The following is a 19,374-nucleotide window of genomic DNA, read 5'->3' on the forward strand; positions in this document are numbered from 1 at the left end:
AGCCGCGTTGGGGGGCGGGGACCGAGGGAGGGGGCGGCGGTCCCGGCTAGTTCAGTTGCAGGATGGACAGATGGACATTAGGAGGCACCTCTCTAACCGACCCTTGGCGGGAGAGCCACGGCCAGGGTAGGCATTGGGTAGCATGGGGAGGGTGGGGATTGGGAAATGAACTGGGTGTAGTAAAAATGGTGTTGGAGGGTGCATAAGGGTGTTGGGGGGTGTCTCTCAGAGTACTCTGTGGGGGCATTTGTCTGTCAGTGACCTGAAGGGGAGGGAAAACTGGGGCCTTGTAGGGAACAGGGCCCTGCACCAAGGTGGGATGTCTATAAATAGAGTCTTCCTTTAGCTGAGGAGGAGAGCCAGCCAGCTGGAGCTGCCTCAGGCACTCCCCACTATGTCCCTTGCTAGTCTCCGAGGGTCTTGTTCATCTTGGTCACCCAGTTTGAGAAGTTTTTTTGTTTTTGTTTTATATAGATCTGCCTTGGCCTTTAAACCTGTATTTCTAGGGCACCCACTGTGTGTTCTGTGCTGGTCTTGAGCTTCTTTACACACATACTATGTACTCTTTCTTTTTCATAAGCCTCTCTGAGCTGTTTCTTTGCACCTTTGCTAGCTCTGAGTCACTTGGAGCATTTAATTGTATGCTCTGTGCCAGGCTGGATCAGGAAATGCTACAGATGAGGGTTCCCAGGCCGCCAATCACAAGGCTGCACACCCCTAAACTAGAACCTCCCACTGTGGACCCTGGGCCCAGAGGGATGCTGGGGGCAGTTCTTGGGAATACCCAGAGGAAGCTAGTCTTCCTGGGGACTGCCCCACCCAGCAAAGCAGCATCGGGTCAGGGAATGAAGAGGAAGAGACTGGGTCCAGGATTAACTCATATCTGTGCTTCTGTGTGTGAGCGTGTTCATGTGCATTTGTGTGGCAGGGCTGAGGCCTCTGGATCTTTATGTTGTAAATGGTGGCTTTTTGGTACAGCCAGGACTAGGTGGAAGATACAGAGAGTGGGAAGGGGTTGACCCTTGAGAACTGAGGGTCGAGGACTTTGCTCATACGTCTCCTACTAAGAAGTCCAGTGCTCAGTACATATGGTACCCAGAGAGCCGGCCAGGGCTAGACCAGCTCATGGCAGAGAAGGCCTGAGCTAGCCATGTTCATATCTGAGTGACACTAGCATCCCAACACTGCCTGTGCATGGGACAGGGTAATTGGTACTCTTTGAGATGCACTCAAGAGGGAAAAGCCATGAGGGAATTCTGAACCTGAGACAGTAAAGAGAGATGTAGGAGGCGAAGCTGTGATGGCTGGGAGATGAGCCTGTGAGCTGGCTCTGTTATCTTGACTCCTCCCTGGTCTCATCCTCTGTTCCTTACCTAAGAAATGAGGCTGTGGGAAGGGAGACGGGAAGTACGTCCTCAGAACTGATGTTGACCTATGATATATGGACTTGAGAGGGTGTGTCTGGGTCAGCTGGGGGTGAGCTCAGAGTAGTGGGAGGTCTAGAGCAACATTTCCTGAAACCAGGCTCAGACTGGGTGTGGAGATGGCTCTGCCCTGGCTACCAGCTCTTGAGTAACAGCCAGGAGTTCTGGGGAAGAGGATGTATGGGACTGATGGGGTGCTGGGTACCCATGTGTGTTTAAGGTAGCAGCCTTATGAGGACTGACACTGAGGTTTCTGCGGCTAACTGTGGTCCCAAGATGACCTTGGCCATGGCCAGGACACAGACAGGGCCAGAATGAGTGGCTTCCGAAAAGGAGGAGTTGCTGATGCTCACAAGAGGAACCCTGTGGGTGTGCTCCAAGCTGCTCACTTCCCTCTGGGAATGGAGGGAGGATTCTGCAACAGGCAAGGAGGTAAGAGGAAATGAATCTCTGCCTGGAGCAGGGTAGTTCCCAAAATAGCCAGCCAGAGCTGGTACCAGGGAGGCCCCAAATGGGCTGCTGAATTTTATTTCCTGGTGCAGTGGTTAAGATATCTTTGTCACAATCATTCTGTCTTTGCCAAACTCTGAAGAGCTGTTTTGAGACTTGATAAACTGACGCAAAGCAGAGATGTGAGAGGAAGGGATGTTGGGCCAACTGTGAATGAGGTCAGCCTTGTTTTTCATGTCCCTAGCTTCGGGCTGGGCATAGATGAGGCAGGAAACCTGCCAGGGGTTTGATGGAGGGCATCACTAGAGGGTAGTGAGATTGAGATTCAAGCCCTGTTGCTGGGGCCTGCACAGAAAATATACAGTTTGGAGAGGTGGGGCTGGGCAGGAAGAAGGGGCCCGAGATTTCTGGAGACTGGTGGGAGGTCAAACGCAGAAGAGTGGTTTCCCCACTCTGGCCCTCACTGGCCTCTAAGGGGTCATATTTACTGGGGGTCACCCAGCTTGAGAATTCTTTCATATGGTACCACTTTAACCCTTAAGCCTGGGCTGCCAGGCCTGGCTTAAGTACAAGTTCATTTGCCTCAGTACATTTTCAAAGGCAAAGAGGGAGGTAATATAATGAATAAAGCCTACGTGTTTTTAAACAGATTTCTGAGACTGACACATTTGATCTCTAACACAATCTTGTAAAATTGATGACATCTGCATCTCATTTTCCTGATAGAGACAGAAGCTCATTAAAAAAATAAATTCATTATTAAAATGTTAATTGGGGCTGGAGTGTAGCTTGCTTAATATGCACAAAGTCCTTGGTTCTCTAGGTTCAGTTCTCTGTATAAACACTGTGGAAACAGTGGGACTTGGAAGGTGAAAGCAACACTAGCAGAAGTTCAAGGTTACCCTCAGCTATACACTGAGTTCCAGGCCAGCCTGGCTCCCAACCTGCTCTTCTTCTCCCCCAACAGAAAGAAAAATCAAACAGCAACCAAATTATAATTGGTAAAATATAAATCCTGGGAAGAAAATCAAAATACTGCTTAGTGAATCCCCAAATAGCTTACTCATATATTTCAGATACGTTCCCCAGCAGCCAAAACATGGTCGATCTTGAGATATATTCTGTGTTTATGTCCCTAAGAGAAGGGGACTTTTTTTCTGCGTGGTCGAACAAGTTGTCCTTGTGGACCTGGGAGGTTTCAAGGCTATAAGCAGCTGAGGAGGACCGGAGAAGGTCCAGGAGGGCGCCGCGGTGGTTGACTGCCAGGACAGCAGGTCAGTCATTATAGCCATTCAGAGACAAATGCCAAGCTGGTCTAGACTATCCGGCTCTGAGGATCACGCAGGCTCGCCCAGCCTCTTCGAGCCCTCCTCACCAGGGGACTGTGAGGTCACATTTCTCAAGGGAGGAGAGGCTACCCAAGCTTTGAGGCAGGGCTGCAGCGTCCTGGGCGGGGTCTATGCAAATAAGAACAATCTGGTTGAGTACCGAAAACTTCACATCCGGGGCGGGGTCTGCATAATCCGGGTGTCAAATACAGTTGGTATTGAGCATGCGCGTTATCAGCTCTGGCTTGACCGATGGGGCGTGTTTAGTCCAAAAGAAGCGATAGTAAAATTGGGCATGCGTAGTCGTAGGCCCGTGCCTCTTTAGTTTGGGTGGAGCCTATTAGTATTGGGGAGGGCCTGCGAGAAGATTGACAAGAGTTGGAGCCGCTAGGGGGGGCGGGGCCGGAGGGGCGGGGCCTCGGGTGGCCCGAGGTGGCGGGTTGCTGAGAAGCAGCGCAGTCCGATTCATCCCAGCCGGGGGATGGCGTCCCCACGGGAACTGACCCAGAATCCCCTGAAGAAGATCTGGATGCCGTACAGCAATGGCAGGCCCGCTCTGCACGCCAGCCAGCGTGGTGGTAAGACCGGGGTCCTCAAGGAGAGAAGGGAGGTGAACCCGGATGGATGGGTAGACGGCCTAGACGAGGGTCTCGAGTGGAAAGGCAGGAGACTGGTAGAGAAGCGGGCACAGGTGAGGCTATTGTAACTGATAGGCGGAGTCCGGGACAGGTGAGAGGCTGGGAACAGGTGAGCGGGAGTGACCATGGTGCGGAGACAGTGGCCGGCAGAAGTGTGGTGAAGCAGGAGTGGGGACAGATGTGAGGGGACATCTCAGTCTGTTGGAGACTGAGTCTGGCCCAGTGGGTAGGCACTGACCCAAGCTGTTTCCTGGGTATAGGAGAGGACTCCGTTTGTGGCTCTTTCCTCTCTCCTGGCCACAGAGTAGGCTAGCGGGTAGTCTGGCTGGAAACTGAATTGTGTAGCTCGAGACAAGGCAGTTGGCCTCTCTGAGCTGGGAACTTTTGAAAGCCTAGCTATGGGCTAGTATTCCTCAGGTACCTCTTGGTTTTAAAACCAAAGTTTAAGAGGAACTTCGGGGGAGCGCAGTTGTCAGGACTGAGTCAATGGGAAGAGCACACCATATGGACCTATCTCTGTCCCCCTGGACGTGGAGGCACCCACTTGAGTTCACTGGTAAATAACTGCACAGGAGAGTGGAACATCAAAGAACTATGTGTAATTTGTGAGTTGCTAAGTGGCTTACCTCTTCTGGGATCCTGGGTGTTTTCATCTACTTCCTTGGTTTTTCTGTTTGTTCTTAGGAGTCCATAACTTTTTATTGACAGGGAAAAGGGAAAAAAAATTGCTTTATAAGTAACTCAAATAATTGTAATGAATTTGCAGCTTGGCAAAGACCTGCGAGAACATCTCGTACAACTGGTGGCGCAGATATGGAAATGGAGATCAGGCTGTTGTGTGGTGTGCCAGGGTCTCCTTGCATTCCTGAAGGCTGCTGTGTGTGATAAGGGAGGGGAGGGTCCTCTAGGCGTCTGTGGCCAAGGCCAGCCTGAGGCCCTGACTTTGACCATTACCATAATGAGAGGGGGTAGGGGTGGGGAAAGGGTGTGTATAGGATCATGACTTGGGTCCTGCTAGGATGGCTGTAGTTCATAAGCAGACTGTGTTCCTGTGGGTGGTGGCTCTGACCACAATATGGGTACTGGTAGAACCATAGCTGTGCAGATGCATTCTGAGTCCTCGGGGGCTGTGAGTTTAGCCTGGCCAGCTTCCAGAAGGAGGCATCAAGGCAGAACTCCTTGCCAGTCTTTGTTAGGACAGTGATCCAGACCAGGGGGTGGCTGCCCGGGGTTATAGAACGAAGGAGTGGGAACCCGGACTTTGGGGACAGGAACACTCATGCCACATCCTGGCCCAGCTTCGTGACCTTGGACAAGGAGCTAACCCTTAGACCTTAGCCTAGGATGACGCCATTATCATTTTTGCCTCTAACAAGTAGGTACTTGAAGGGTGGAAGCAAGGGGGGCACAGTGGTGCAAACCTTTGATCTCAGCACTCAGGAGGCAGAGGCAGGAGGATCTCTTTGAGTTTGAGGCAACTCAAACTACATAGTGAGTTCCAGGGTAGTCAGGGCTTTGTAGAGTGACCCTGTCTCAAAACAAAACAAAACAAAACAAAACACAAACAAAAAAGAAAAAGAAAAGTGAAGCAGTTCTCATCACCACCAATCTTCTTTTTGCCTTTTGCTATATCTGTAAACCTGAGTCAGCCCCTCTGTTTTCTCCTGAGGCCGGGCCTGTACATCTTTCTCTAAGTTCTAAGTATAGGATTGAAATGTGGCTCTGGTGCCACATAGCCGTGGCACAGGTCTTTAGTCCCAGGGAGGCAGAGGCAGGTGGATCTCTGAGTTCAAGGCCAGCCTGACATCGAGTTCCAGGACAGTCAAGGCTACTCTGGACAGGAGGTGACATGGCCGAAGATGAAGCTCCAGATGTGTGCCCTGGCCTGGGGTCCCAGAGGTTCCGGCACACCCAGTCAGCCCCTCTGAATGCTCCTGGGCTGCATTTTACCCTTTGCACAGTGACCTGGGGCCAGGTTGGAAGACTGCCAGGACCCTAGGGCAAGGAAGGAGAGAGAACCTGACCACAGCCCTTCGGGGCGGGGCGGGGTGGAGTCAGGGCTGGGGGTGGGTTGTCTCTGCTGTCTAGTCCCCAGCTCCTCAGGTGTTGGGGCCAATTGAGAAAGCCGCCTTCTCCAGCCTAGAACGCCACCGTAAGCAGCTGATAAAATTTGATACATTTATAAAACCCAGAGCCACACTGATATGTCTGGAAGCTATTGGTTTCCCTTACCATTAGGATCCCAGCTTAGACCTTTAGGAGCTCTGAGGAGATGGGACAGGGGATGAGGGACCCCAGGACCACGGCAGGTCAAACATTGTTTTTTCTGTTTTTGAGAATGTAGTAGACTGTGCTAGTATTGACTTTGTGGATGGTCCTCTTGCCTCTGTCTGTCTGTCTGCCTGTCTGTCTCTGTCTTCCTTTGTTTCTTTCTTTTTTAAGTTTCCTATATTTATTTACTTACTTTCTGTGTTTGAGTATTTTGCTTTCATGTATGTCTGTGCACTGTGCGTGTGCCTGATGTCCCTAGAGGTCAGAAGACAGCCCCAGATGCTCTGGAACTAGAGTTATGGACCCTTGTGCTCCTCTGTGTGGATGCTGGGAAACAAACCCCGGTCCTCTCTGCAAGAGCAAGTGCTTTGTTGTTGAAAGACAGGGTTTCTCTGTGTAGCCCTGGCTGTCCTGGAACTCACCCTGTAGACCAGGCTGGCCTCAAACTCACAGAGACCCACCTGTCTCTGCCTCCGGAGTACTGGGATTAAAGAGACATGTGCCTCAACACCGGGTTAAGAAGAAGGGGTTCTAATTACTGAGCTATCTCTGCAGCCCCGCCCCCCCATCTTGTTTTCTGATGGCTTCTTTTAGTGACAAGATGGCATGAGGTGTGACAGGACTTGTGTGTATGCACAGGACACCAGGAGAGTCAACTTCTGTCCCCTGGGTGGGACTGTCATGTGGTGTTGCTTAATACTGAATAGTTCTTCCATCTGCAGTCTGGTGGGAGCAGATATAACCAATTCAGGCATCTACCTGGAATCCACTCCAGGGACTGGGACCACGACGTGCCTGGAAGTAGGCAGGCAGGCATACGCTCTCCATTGCCACAAATGTCTCAGTCCTCTGGGCTCCGAGGCTCTGTGGCCTTTGGTAAATATATGGAAAAAGGAAGCAAAGAGGGCTGAGTTGGCAGATCTGACTTCCTTCTCTCTGTGTGTGGTGTTCTATGTGTCCTGGATCCTGGCTACCAGAGGCTGGAGTCCTTGTGGGCCCAGGGCTACCGTCTGACTGCGGACCCCAGCTTTTCCCACAGCTCTCAGGGTCTGCAGCGTCCCCCCTGGTCTGCCCTGTGTATAATTTCTTCCCTCAAGGGACTATCTCTACATCTTGCTCTTGTAGGCAGGGCTGCCACGAATGTTCTTGAACTTTGGTTTGCTTCCATTCTTTGCTGGAAAGCTTATCTTAAGGAGCAGAGGTGATCACCAATTTATTGCCTTGTTTTGTGCCCAGATCCAAATCCACTGCCCTGACTGCCCACCTTGCGTATTGATGGGAGAGGGGAACAGGGGCACTGTCACCAGAGACTGTGGGAGGAGGCCTGGGTCTGCTCTGGGAAAATAGATATTGTGCTGCCTAGGTTTTTTTTTTTTAAGATTTATTGTTTTATTTTATTATGTGTAAGTACACTATAGCTGTCTTCAGACAGACCAGAAGAGGGCGTCAGATCTCATTATGGATGGTTGTGAGCCACCATGTCGTTGCTGGGATTTGAACTCAGGGCCTCCGGAAGAGCAGTCAGTGTTCTTAACTGCTGAGCCACCTCTCCAGCCCGTGTCTAGTTTTTATGTCAACTTGACACAAGGTAGAGTCACCTGAGAGGAGGGAGCCTCAATTGAGAGGATACCTCTGGAAAATCAGGCTGCTGGCAAGCTTGTAGGGCATCTTGTTAATTAGTAATCAATGGGGGGGGGGCTCAGCCCATTGTGGGTGGGGCCATCCCTGGGCTGGAGGTCCTGGGTGCTATAAGAAAGCAGGCTGAGCAAGCCAGTGAGCAGCACTCTCCCTTCACCATGGCCTCTGCATCGGCTCCTCCCCACCTCTGTTATGTTTGAGTTCCTGTCCTGACTTCCTTCAGTGATGAACAGTGACATGGAAGTGTCAGCCAGATAAACTCTTTCCTCCCAAGTTGCTTTTAGTCATGGTGTTTCATCGCAGCAGTAGAAACTCTAAGACAGGTGTGAAGAGTAGGTACAGGGCCACAGTCCTGAAATCCTGAGTACTGCCCCTGAGGGAGCAGTGGTGAGTGCGTGTGTGTGTGTGTGTGTGTGTGTGTGTGTGTGTGTGTGTGTGTAGGGGCTCGTTGGTAGGGGCAGGCAGATGGATTGCTCCTGATAAATGGCTGATATATTCTCTTTAAATTGCTTCAGCACCCCTAATCAGCCTGGGCAGGAATTGTGCAAATAACAGACTCTGGCCATCTGCTGGGCCAGAGGAGGCCAGGCCTTGCCTAACTCCGTTTCCTCTAACCTTAGCCAATATGAGGTTATTCTGCAAGTGTCCTCGCTCTTGCTTCAGCCCGTGTCTCCTTTGTCACGCCCCCCCCTGGGGTTCCATGTTTGGGTTGTGCACAGGAATGATGCTGCCCACATCCCAAGACCTGAGTGTGTTTGTAGTCCAGGATGCTGCCGGGGCAAGGCGAAGGGCGCAGCTTCCCAGGCGTGCTCCAGCTTTTCCTGGGGGAAAGTGCTAAATCATGCTGTGAGGACAAGACTCAGAGTTGCCAGAAGGTGCCAGACTCAAAACAGGGACAGAAGGTTGCCTGATTGCTGACACCAGGTGGAGCTGTCCCTGGGGTCTGTGTGCTAGAGAGACAGCTAAGGGGCTTCCTTATTGTCTGGCAAAGGAAGACAACTGAGTGGATAGAGGAGAGGCAGGCACAGCTCACCACCACATCTGCTTAGCAGTCTGTCCTCTGTGGGTTTTTTGTTTTGTTTTGTTTTTTTCATTTTTTCTAGATAGAGTTTCTCGGTGTAACAGCCGTATCTATCCTGGAACTCGCTCTGTAGACCAGGCTGTCCTCAAACTCAGAAAGATCTTCCTGCTTCTGTCTCCTGAGTGCTGTGATTAAAGGAATGAGCCACCACCGCCCAGCCATGCCCTCTTGTTTTACTAGTCCTGGTCCTATGAGTGATGACAAAGAAGGCTCCTGGGACTAGGGTGGGGTCACATTTGGTCACATTGGAAGCTGAGCCGAGTCACTTCTGCTGCTTGGGCATCAGTCCGGTGGACAGGTCTTTCCCTCCCGCCAGCCTTGGCAGCTTCTCTGGTTAATAGCCCAACTTGGTAGCATGAGAAATGGAGATGAGCAGACTATTGAGAGGACTGTCGGGCCTCTGCCTCAGTCCCATGTGGTCCTCACCCTTGATGTACTTCTTGGCTCCTGGCTCATAGTTACTAAGCATCGGTGCTGGGCCAGGGCCATGGGTGGCTTGGGCACTACAGGGATACTGTGGTTAAAGTCATTCCCTGGGGGAGATGTACACAAGCTCTACCCGTCCCCCTAAGGTCCCAGTGGCCTCCGGAGGCACAGCTCCACAAGTTCAGTCTAAGGCCAATGAGTTGGCTGGACCTCTTTACAGAGCGTAGGTGAGGGGTTCTTACATGGGTGTGGCTCTTACTTACAGCAGGTGGTAGGATGCAGCCGGATACTTAGGTGAGGGTCGTCCAACCCTGCTCACACTTCCACGAGGGGATAGAAACAACAAGCCTAGCCAGGATAAAGCTTTTGTAAAGGGCTCAGTTAGTGGTTTCTTGGTTTGGTGGACAGTCACTAATAACCACTACTCCGAGGAATCAGTCTAGAGTTGTAGTCATTAGTGAGGTGACCAAATAGGGGATGAAAATGCTCCAGGTTCATTTGGAATGTTCTTGGGGAAGGACATGTTGAAGGGAGACCTTTTTTTGTTTTGTTTTGTTTTGTTTTTTGTTTTTCGAGACAGGGTTTCCCTGTGTATCCCTGGCTGTCTTGGAACTCATTCTATAGACCAGGCTGGCCTCAAACTCAGAAATCTGCCTGCCTCTGCCTCTCAAGTGCTGAGATTAAAGGCGTGTGCCACCACTGCCTGGCTTGAAGGGAGACCTTTAAGGAGACCAGGAGACCACGATGGAGCTGGCGCATTATTAAATGGAGGTAGATGGAGATTAGGGTATGGATTCCTACGTGAGAGGGGTAGGCTTTGGCTCCACCCTTTGGGCAGTGGACAGCTCCCTAACAGTGTCCACCTGCTCGCCTGTGCCCTATGTGCATACCGGTGTGTGCTTTGTGATAGAGCGGCTGGTGGTGTTCCAGAGCCCGTGTGCCCTATGTGCATACTGGTGTGTGCTTTGTGATAGAGCGGCTGGTGGTGTTCCAGAGCCCGTGTGCCCTATGTGCATACCGGTGTGTACTTTGTGATAGAGCGGCTGGTGACGGCTGGTGGCGTTCCAGAGCCCGTACAGTCTTGGGAACAGAGCAAAGGGTCAGCCTAAGACTGGGTCTGGAGGTTCTTAGGGAGCTGTCTGATGCCAGGAAGCCTGAGAAGTACAGCTGGAAGCAATCCTGTCCCCTGAAGCTGATCCGACACGGGATAGAGTGGGAGAAGACTCTGTGATCCTGGAACCGCAGAGATGAGCCTGCGGCACTGTGCCTGATGCTAGCTGCTCTCCCTGTCACTGTGACAAAATTCCTTAAGCAAGTAATTGTTTGTTCTGGCTCACAGTTCAAGGGGACAGACCATCATGGCAATGAAGTTGCGTGGCAGAAGCTTGAGGTGGCTGGGGACATGGCAGCCACAGTGAGGAGGCAGAGAGATGGATGGGTGCTATTGCTCATCTTTCCTTGGTTTTTTGTTTGCTTTCCGTCCAGGATCCTTGCCCATATGCTGGCTGCTCACATTTAAGACAGGCCTTCCTACCTCGGCCAACCTAATAGAAACTCCCTCATAGACAGGCCCAGACATGTTTCCATGACTGTAAGCCCCACCAAGGTGACAGGCCACATTAACCATCGCAGTGCTGCTTGCCTTCCAGTCTGCATGACTAACTGCCCGACACTCATCGTCATGGTGGGCCTGCCAGCCAGGGGCAAGACCTACATTTCTAAGAAGCTGACCCGGTACCTCAACTGGATTGGCGTGCCTACTCGGGGTGAGGCTCCAAGGCGATCATGGGGGGACTGTTGAGGCAGGGGAAGAGAGAAGCCTGAGTGGTGGTCAGGGCCCAGGGAAGAGTCCTGAGCAGGGGCTGGTAGGGTTGCTGACCTGTGAAAGCTGAGCCTCTCCTCCATCCCCAGAATTCAACGTCGGTCAGTATCGCCGGGACATGGTCAAAACATACAAATCATTTGAGTTTTTCCTCCCGGACAATGAAGAAGGCCTGAAAATCCGGAAGTAAGTGTTGGGAGGGGGAGGGTGGAGGAGGGGTGAGAATGGGGGAGGGGCATTGCCGCAGAGAAGGCTTGGTTAGTTACAACCCATTTGCTAAGAAGCTCCCCCACTGTCCAACTCTGGACACTTGAGCTGCTCCTGAGCTGCAGGCACTCAGTGCAGTGACTGACGGGGCTGGCTCGATGCTATGTGACAGAGCCTGGAACTGCAGAGATGAGCCTGCCTCCGTCTCTGGAGTGTTAGGATTAAAGTGTGTGCCACCATGCCCATCTCTAGGTCTGGCTTCTTAACCTCTCAGGTTGTAGAAAGATTGGCATATAATAGGTTGTGTGTGGCCTCCTGATGGCTGTCACGTCCCTGCCCCAGTGTTAAGGACCTTTGGTAAGGACATTTTATGAGAAGGAAGGATGGAGCTTCAGGGAGAGGAGATGCTTATCCAGGATGTGTCAGGGACCATCGCATAGCATGGAAGTCCTGTTTGCCTACTCCACGCTACCCTAAAAGATGACTATCATTTTCTTTTCTGCCCCAAGATAGGCACTCTCATGAGTACTGGAGCACGTTTGTCCTGTGCTTGGCATGTTCTTGGCATGTGCCAGCTAGGCCTTGGGTTTAGTTTAACATGGTTTGGATGCTGTGGAATGAGTAGTTGACACTCACGATCTCTGTCCCCCTCCCAATTCAGACGTAACTTTTTGAGAAGTGACGACATGCCCTTCTTGGAAGGGCCTGGTAGGATGCTCGTGAAGCCCTGTGCTGCCAGGCATGGCTGCGAATGCCTTTCATCCCATTACTTGGGAGACAGATGCAGACATATCTCTCTGAGTTCAGGGCCAGCCTGGTCTGTATAGTGAGTTCCAGGTAGCCAAAGCTACATAGTGAGACCTGTCTCTAAATAACGACAGAAATAAGCCTTGTTCTATCTTCACGTCTGCTGCTGTGGTAAGACACTAGACAAAACCATAAGAGAAAGCTTAGGGGAGAAAGGTGTGTTTGGTTTACCACTCCAGATTACAGTCCACTGAGAGAGGTGAAGGCAGGGCTCGGAAGCAGCTGGTCACATCCGCAGCTCAAAACAGAGAGGTGATAAGTGCATGCATGCCCAGCTTGCTTTTCACACTTAAATACGGGACCAGGTCACATAGGGTGTCACCCATATGGTCAAGGCAGGTTTTCCCACTTCAGTTAACCTAATTTAAAAAAAAAAAAAAAGAAAGAAAGAAATCGAGGGCTGGAGAGATGGCTGAGTGGTTAAGAATACTGCTCTATCACAGGACCTAGGTTCAATTCCCAGCACCCACATAGCAGCTCATAACTGTCTGTAACTCCAGTTCCAGGTGACCTGAAACCCTCAAACAGACATAAAATACAAACAAAACACCAGTGCGCATAATAGTAAATAAGTATTAAAAAAATAAATAAAAAATAAAAACCTCTCATAAACAGCCCACAGGCCCCCCTGATGCGGACAGTCTGTCATGGAGACTTTTTCCAGGTGACTCTAAGACTGAATCACTTGACAGTCACTACCACCACAAGCCCCTTGTCAGCTGTGGTGGCAGACTTGCCTCTGCCATCTTGGTAGGACAGTAGTAGTGACTTCCTCAAATCAAGTCCAGCGTCTCAGTACTGACCTGGAGCTGCCACCAGGGCACTAGGCCACCTATTCTCTCTATGGCCACCAGGGGGCAGGAGCACCCCACTGTGTACTTGAACCTGCTTCCTTTGTTCTTGCATCATAGGGATGAGGCAGGGAAATCACCCTGAGGGGAGTCTGACATTTAAGTAAGACGGGAGGCTAGGAGATGTATTGATATTTGGATCTACTGTGTGCTTGGTGGCTGATATCCATTGCCCCATTTTATAGGTAAGGAAACTGAGGCTCACAGAGTCCAGGAGTCTCATATACTTCTGTGTAGGTTACTTCACATTTGAAGTAACTGTTGAGTTTGGAGGTCCATGCCTACAGTCCTGTCACTTAGGAGGTGAAGGCAGGGGAGGTCAGGTTTAAGGTTAGCAATCCATTACATAGTTCAAAGCCAGCTTGGGCAGCATGAAGCTAAAAAGACCCAAAACCAATCAATTAAACAAAACAACAACAACAAAAACTTCCCATCATCCACTCACTTAAATATCTCATGGCTATTAGGTCAACATCTCAGGTGCAAAATCTAAAGCATTGCCAAGATGTGGGCCCGTTTGCTTAGTGGTGGTGCCTTCCCAGATGTGGGGTCTGAGCTTAGAAAGGGGTGGCATTATTTGGGGCCATTCAGTCTGAATTGGAGGAGCGGCCTGTGTGGCTGTAGTGTTTGTGGTGTCGGTATCCCCACCTGCCAGCGGTTTCCCTGGGGCTCCTGAAAGGTCAGCATCTGGGGAGTAATTCAAATGGAGGAACCTGGATGGAGAGGTGGGAGGAACTAGCCCAAGGTCGCCTGCTGGGACAGAGGGGCCCGTGGGAGAGGGCGGGATGGATGGACAGTCCTGCTGTTTTGGGTCTACACCTAAAGCCTGAATCTAGCCACTGGGCACTGGCTTGATTTCCACGGACCATCCCAATTTTTCTTCTAAGGAATTGGAAAAATAAAAGGACCAGAGTAGTTTTTTATTTTGTTCTGTTTTTTTGTTTGTTTGTTTGTTTTTGTTGTTGTTTGCAGTACTGGGGATTGAACCAGGGCCTTGTTGATAGATTAGCTTCACCGTCAGCCCAGGCAGAAGGAATTTTTGTTCTGTTTTATTTTGTTTTGAGATAGATGCCACAATGGAGCTCAGGCTGGCCTTGAACTTGCTACATTGCTACCAGCCATGAATGACTTTGGACTTCTGGATTCTCTTGTCTCCACCTTCCAAGCACTGGGATTGCAGGCATTTGCCACTGGGTGTGGTGGGACCAGAAGTCTTAAAGATGGGAAGCTTGAGAAGAGAGGGCTACTTTCCTATCTACACAGCCACTGCTGAGGTTTCTGAAGCGATATGACATTCAGATAGACAAAACCACACAAGACAAAGATGTAAACGAGTATGTGCTGCTCATATATGCATCTATCTGTACAGGCACATGCAAACACATCCCACCAGGCGCATCGCTATTGTGTTTTCTTACCATATGTGAGCTCTGTGAATACCACGGACACATAACCTCACGTGTTACTTTATATGCACATATCTACATACCATATATACACATGGGCGTGTTCACATACATACATACCCCCTGAGCTCACATAGCCACACTGTGAGAGTGTGCTTGCACACGTGGGCGTCTTCACTTGGCCTCATTTTTGAGTGTGTGATGCTGAGTCATACCCATGTGCTCAGCCTTCGTGTACATCTGCACACCAAGCACACTTGGACCCTAAGACTGCCTTTGGGTTTGTTGATTTCCCAGGACTCACGGCTAAAGTCCATTACAGCAAACTGACAGAAAGGGAAGGCACATGGCATGAAGTCCTCAGGAGCCAGCATGAGAGCTGTCTCCTTGGAGTCCTACAGGATATTCTTAGTTCATCCACCAAGAGTCCAGGGGGCTCTCCCACACCGACAAACTTGCAAGCCCACACATGGGTACAGTACATTCATACAGGCTTGCCCACACACGGACATGCAAGCACAAGTGTATCTGTGCACTCGTGTACGAGTGTGTACACAGGCCCCTAAGGTGTTCTCCTAGTGCTTCCTTTGAGGCCCTGGGATTCCTCATCTACAGCAGATACATAATCAGAGCAGCCGATGGAGCTTAGCCCAGAACATGCTGATCGCAGGCAGGTAGGAAAATGAGCCAGCAACACTAGTTTTCTAGACACAGAATTCAGACATTTTGGCAAAACACTTTTTGTTTTGTTTTGTTTTGTTTTGTTTTGTTTTGAGACAGGGTTTCTCTGTATAGCCCTGGCTGTCCTGGAACTCACTCAGTAGACCTGGCTGACCTCGAACTCAGAAATCCGCCTGTCTCTGCCTCCTAAGTGCTGGGAAAACACTTTTTTAAAAAACTTTTTTTACCCTTTGTTTTACATGTGTGAGTATTGTGACCTCATGTATGTCTGTGCACTACATGCATGCCTGGTGTCCTCTGAGGTCAGAAGAAGATGCTGGATTCCCTGAACTGGAGTTATGAGCTGCCATGTGGGGGCTGGCATTGAACCTTGGTCCTCTGAAAGAGCAGCCAGTGCTCCTAACCACTGAGCCATCACTTTAGCCCCTTTAAAACATAAAGATCAAATTTTTCTTTCATTTTATTATTTTTGTTTGTGTCTGAGTGTTTAGTCTGCATGTGTATCTGCCTGCCATGCCCGCAGAGACCAGAAGAGGGAGCCAGAGTCCACAGAATGGGATGTGGGTGCTAGGCTTTGAACTTGGTTCTCTGGAGCAGTAGCCTGTGTTCTGACCACTGAGCCATTACTCTGTCCCCCTAAAGATTTGCTTTAATGTCTGTCTGTCTGTCTGTCCGGCTGTCCATCTGTCCATCCAGCTGTCTGTCTATTATTGTTTTTCAAGACAGGATTTCTCTGTAACAACCATGGCTGTACTTTGCAGACCAATTCACAGAGGCCCACCTGCCTCCTCTTCCCAAGTGCAGGGATTAAAGCATGTGCCACCACTCCCTGGCTTTCTTTTAATTTCTAAATCTCTGTGTGTGTGTGTGTGTGTGTGTGTGTGTGTGTGTGTGTGTGTGTGTGTGTACTTGCCATGTACATACAAGTACCACAGAGATCCCTGGCATTAGAGTTGCTTAGTTTTACATTGTCTCATAGGTGCTGGGAACTGAACTTATGTCCTCTAAGAGTTCCACAATTGCCACGAACCACTGAGCCCTCTCTCTACAACTCCCAGAGGAGAGCTCTTTGCAGCTTTAACTGACAACCCTGCAGAGCACAAAGGATCTCTAGGAGGCACGAGGGAGGGCACAACTACCTAGTGACCTGGGCCTGGCTCCACTGACACACGGGGTGGGGGTGGGTGTTAGATCCAGAGATGGATGTTCCACTCATGAAGACACAGAGATGGAGATAGATGCAATAAGCAAGAGGTTTAATGGTCCAGTATACTGTGGTCATCCCACAATCGAGGCAAAGGCGACCCCGAGGAACAAAAGCATACACTTTTTTTTTTGAGACAGGATTTCTCTGTATAGCCCTGGCTGTCCTGGACTCTTTATACCCTTCCAGAACATAGGTTTTAGTTTACAGCATGAGTTGGTTCTCTCTCATTGGTGGAGCCCATTGTCCTTTGTGTTCATTGCCCTTTGTGCCCCAGGTGAGGAGGAGATACCTTTTGCACGTAGAAGGGGTGGGGAAAGATCCGCCCCTCACTGCGGGTGGGGACGGTTCCTGGAACAGAGCATTACTCCCTGCAATTGGGGCATCTCCTGGGGATGGACGTTTATTCAGTAAACTAGTTTGAAGCTCCCTGACTTTAAGCTTAACGGACATTCCTGGCTTCCTGGTATTTTTATGAGGTGTCTCTGTTTGCTCAATTCTTACATGAGCAGGTACATGCACACCCTGAGGTCACAGATGGGAGATCTAGCACTGGTCTATGACAGTAAGTGAGGCGCGGGTGGGAGGGCTTGCCTGGAGTGGGCGATGCCCTGGGTTCCATCTCTAGCATTGCTTGTCTAAAGAGGGAGGATGTCATAGTTAAGAAGTAAAAGTCTAGGACTCGGGAGGCAGAGGCAGGTGGAGCACTGTGAGTTAAGGCGAACTTGGTCTATATAGCAAGCTCTAGCCACCCGGTGCTATATAGTGAGACCTGCTTCCAGCAAAGCAAAGTAAAGGTAGCTTTGTTTCTCCAGACCTTTAGGAGAAGTGGACAAAGTGGGAAAGGCCTCCACATGTGGCAGTCATTTTATAGAAAGTGAGGCATCTGAGTGTATCGTTGTACGCGATCATTCGGGTGAGAGCTGAACGGGCACACTGTTGTGCTTGAGGCAGAGACAATGGCATCCTGCTCCATTAGGGGGTGGTTTGTGGAGTTCTCTCTTCCAGGACATATGCAGCCATTGTGTCCTTCCTTGCTGCCCTTGGCCCCGGCACAGAGAATACCTGATTGGAAAGCATTTATCCCGGGGTTGGAGAAGTGTCTCCAAGATTAAGAGCGCTTGATGCTCTTGCAGAGAACCTGGGTTCAAGTCCCAGCATCCACATACTGGTTCACAGCCACCTATAACTCCAGTTCTGAGGAATTCAACACCCCCTTCTGACCTCTGAGGGCACCAGGCACACACACATGGTGTACACCATGCAGGCAAAACACTCATATACACAAAATAAAGTAAATAAACCAAATGTAAATTAATTCACAAAAAGCACTTACTTTGGTAATCATAGACCACGCATGACATTTAGGAGTCATGGACATGGCAGAGTGACAGCGGGGTCCCTGATAAGACGACAAAGGAAAGTAGCATTCAGAACACCCGACAGCCAGGGACACAGCAGATGAGAGCCACAAGCTGACAGATGAAAAAGGAGGAGGCCCGTGGGCTGTCCCCTCCCCCATCTGTGGTAGGGTCAGATGTCTGACGGTAAGCTCACTCTGTGTTTTCCCTCCTGAAGGCAGTGTGCCTTGGCAGCCCTCAGTGACGTCCGGAAGTTCCTCAGTGAGGAGGGGGGACATGTGGCGGTAAGTGTGTCACCCTAGAAGCAGCCAAGAGCGAGACATAGGATTCCCCTCACCCCACCCCCAATTCACCATTTGCTCATCAGGCACCTGGAAGGGAAGCAGGGTGGGATGGGTGTGCCCCTGCACGCCTGAGGGTGCTAGCCAGGGTAGAAGCATGCAGAAGGAACTGAAAAGGGCCTGCCGTTTCCCCCTGGACTGGCAGCTACATTTAACTCTGCAGCTCTTCCTTCTAGAAATTAGCAGCAGTAGTAGCACACGCCAGTCTTCCATACATATTAGCTTGTGGATTAGGGAGCTCTGCCCATATAGTTCACCATTCCAGAGGCCTGGTGAGGCAATTCTACCAGGGTCATCACCCCTGCCGGCAGGTGAAGTGTGAGAACAGGGAGAGCTGGGGTATCCATGAGGAAGGGCTCCCCCGGCCCTGTGCATCTCATCCCTACCACTTTCCCCCTAGAGCCGTGCCTCCTGGAGCTCTCTGACCCCGCTCCAGGCCTTACCCACTGCCTGTGGCACAGCCGTCACTGTGTGGACCCCCTTCTCCTCTGTCCTGTAACCCAGGCCCTCTTCTCTGCTCTGCTGACCTGCTTGTTTTATTGAAGTGAATCCCACAGATCCTTTTCTTCAGTTGAGTGACTGGAGGTGCTGCTCAGTGCTGGCCTAGCAGGCACGGAGTCTGGGATCTGAGCTCCAGCATGGAATAAACTGAGCATGGTTTTGCAGGCCTGTAGATCCCGTTCTATGAAGGTAGAGACAGGAGGGTCAGAGCATCCTTGGCTGGAGAAGGAGCTGTAGGCCAGCCTGGGATGCCTGAGAACCCACTTCTAAACAACACAAAACTGCTTGGGACATACTTAGGATGCGGCCTTGCCTAGCAGAAATGTCCTGTTGCTTGGTTGGTTGGTTAGTTGGTTGATTCAAACAAACAAACAAACAAACAAACAAACAGAGTTTTTCTGGGTAGCCGTGGCTGTCCTAGAATTCACTACATAGACCAGACTGGCTTGTAACTCAGAGCTATCTGCCTGCCCATGGCTCCCAAGTGGCTAGATTTAAAGGCATATGCCATCATGCCTGGCTTATAGTTTATAGACCAGGCTGACCCGCCTGCCTCTGCCTCCCAATTGCTGGGATAAAAGGTGTGTACCAGTGCCACCAGGCAGTGCTTCTCTTTTCTGTGCATGTGTGTGCAAGTGTGCCATAGCACAAGTCCAGGGTCAGAGGGCAACTCGCAGGAGTTGGTCTTTCTTCTACCATGTTGGTCTCAGGTGTTGAATTTAGGTCTTCTGGCTTGGCCACACACACACACACACACACACACACACACACACACACTCTAAATATAACGAAAAATATATAAAAAAGAAAAGAAGTGTTGTCGTTAGGTGTGGTATCACATACTTATAATCTTAGCACTTGAAAAACATAGGCAGAGCCGGGCAGTGGTGGCGCACGCCTTTAATCCCAGCACTTGGGAGGCAGAGGCAGGCAGATT

At 50.5% G+C, this 19,374-nt stretch overlaps 1 protein-coding gene across 4 annotated transcripts in view; it reads left to right on the forward strand.

Moving 5' to 3' along the window:
- Positions 1–12: 12 nt before the first annotated feature.
- Pfkfb4 (6-phosphofructo-2-kinase/fructose-2,6-biphosphatase 4) overlaps positions 13–19,374 on the forward strand; it is a 45,701-nt gene continuing 26,339 nt past the window's right edge. The window contains exons 1-4 of one of the 4 annotated variants that reach the window (XM_031346362.1): positions 13–126; positions 10,906–11,022; positions 11,168–11,264; positions 17,813–17,879. In XM_031346362.1, the coding sequence (XP_031202222.1) occupies positions 63–126; positions 10,906–11,022; positions 11,168–11,264; positions 17,813–17,879 (345 nt within the window). In that variant the 5' untranslated portion in view covers positions 13–62. Of the gene's footprint in view, positions 127–3,429; positions 3,781–3,852; positions 4,397–10,888; positions 11,023–11,167; positions 11,265–17,812; positions 17,880–19,374 lie in introns of those variants that run through there. The other 3 variants (XM_031346364.1, XM_031346361.1, XM_031346365.1) reach the window with 3 other exon arrangements.

The sequence above is a fragment of the Mastomys coucha genome, unplaced genomic scaffold (assembly GCF_008632895.1).
Source record: "Mastomys coucha isolate ucsf_1 unplaced genomic scaffold, UCSF_Mcou_1 pScaffold23, whole genome shotgun sequence".
Classification (NCBI taxonomy): Eukaryota; Metazoa; Chordata; class Mammalia; order Rodentia; family Muridae; genus Mastomys; species Mastomys coucha.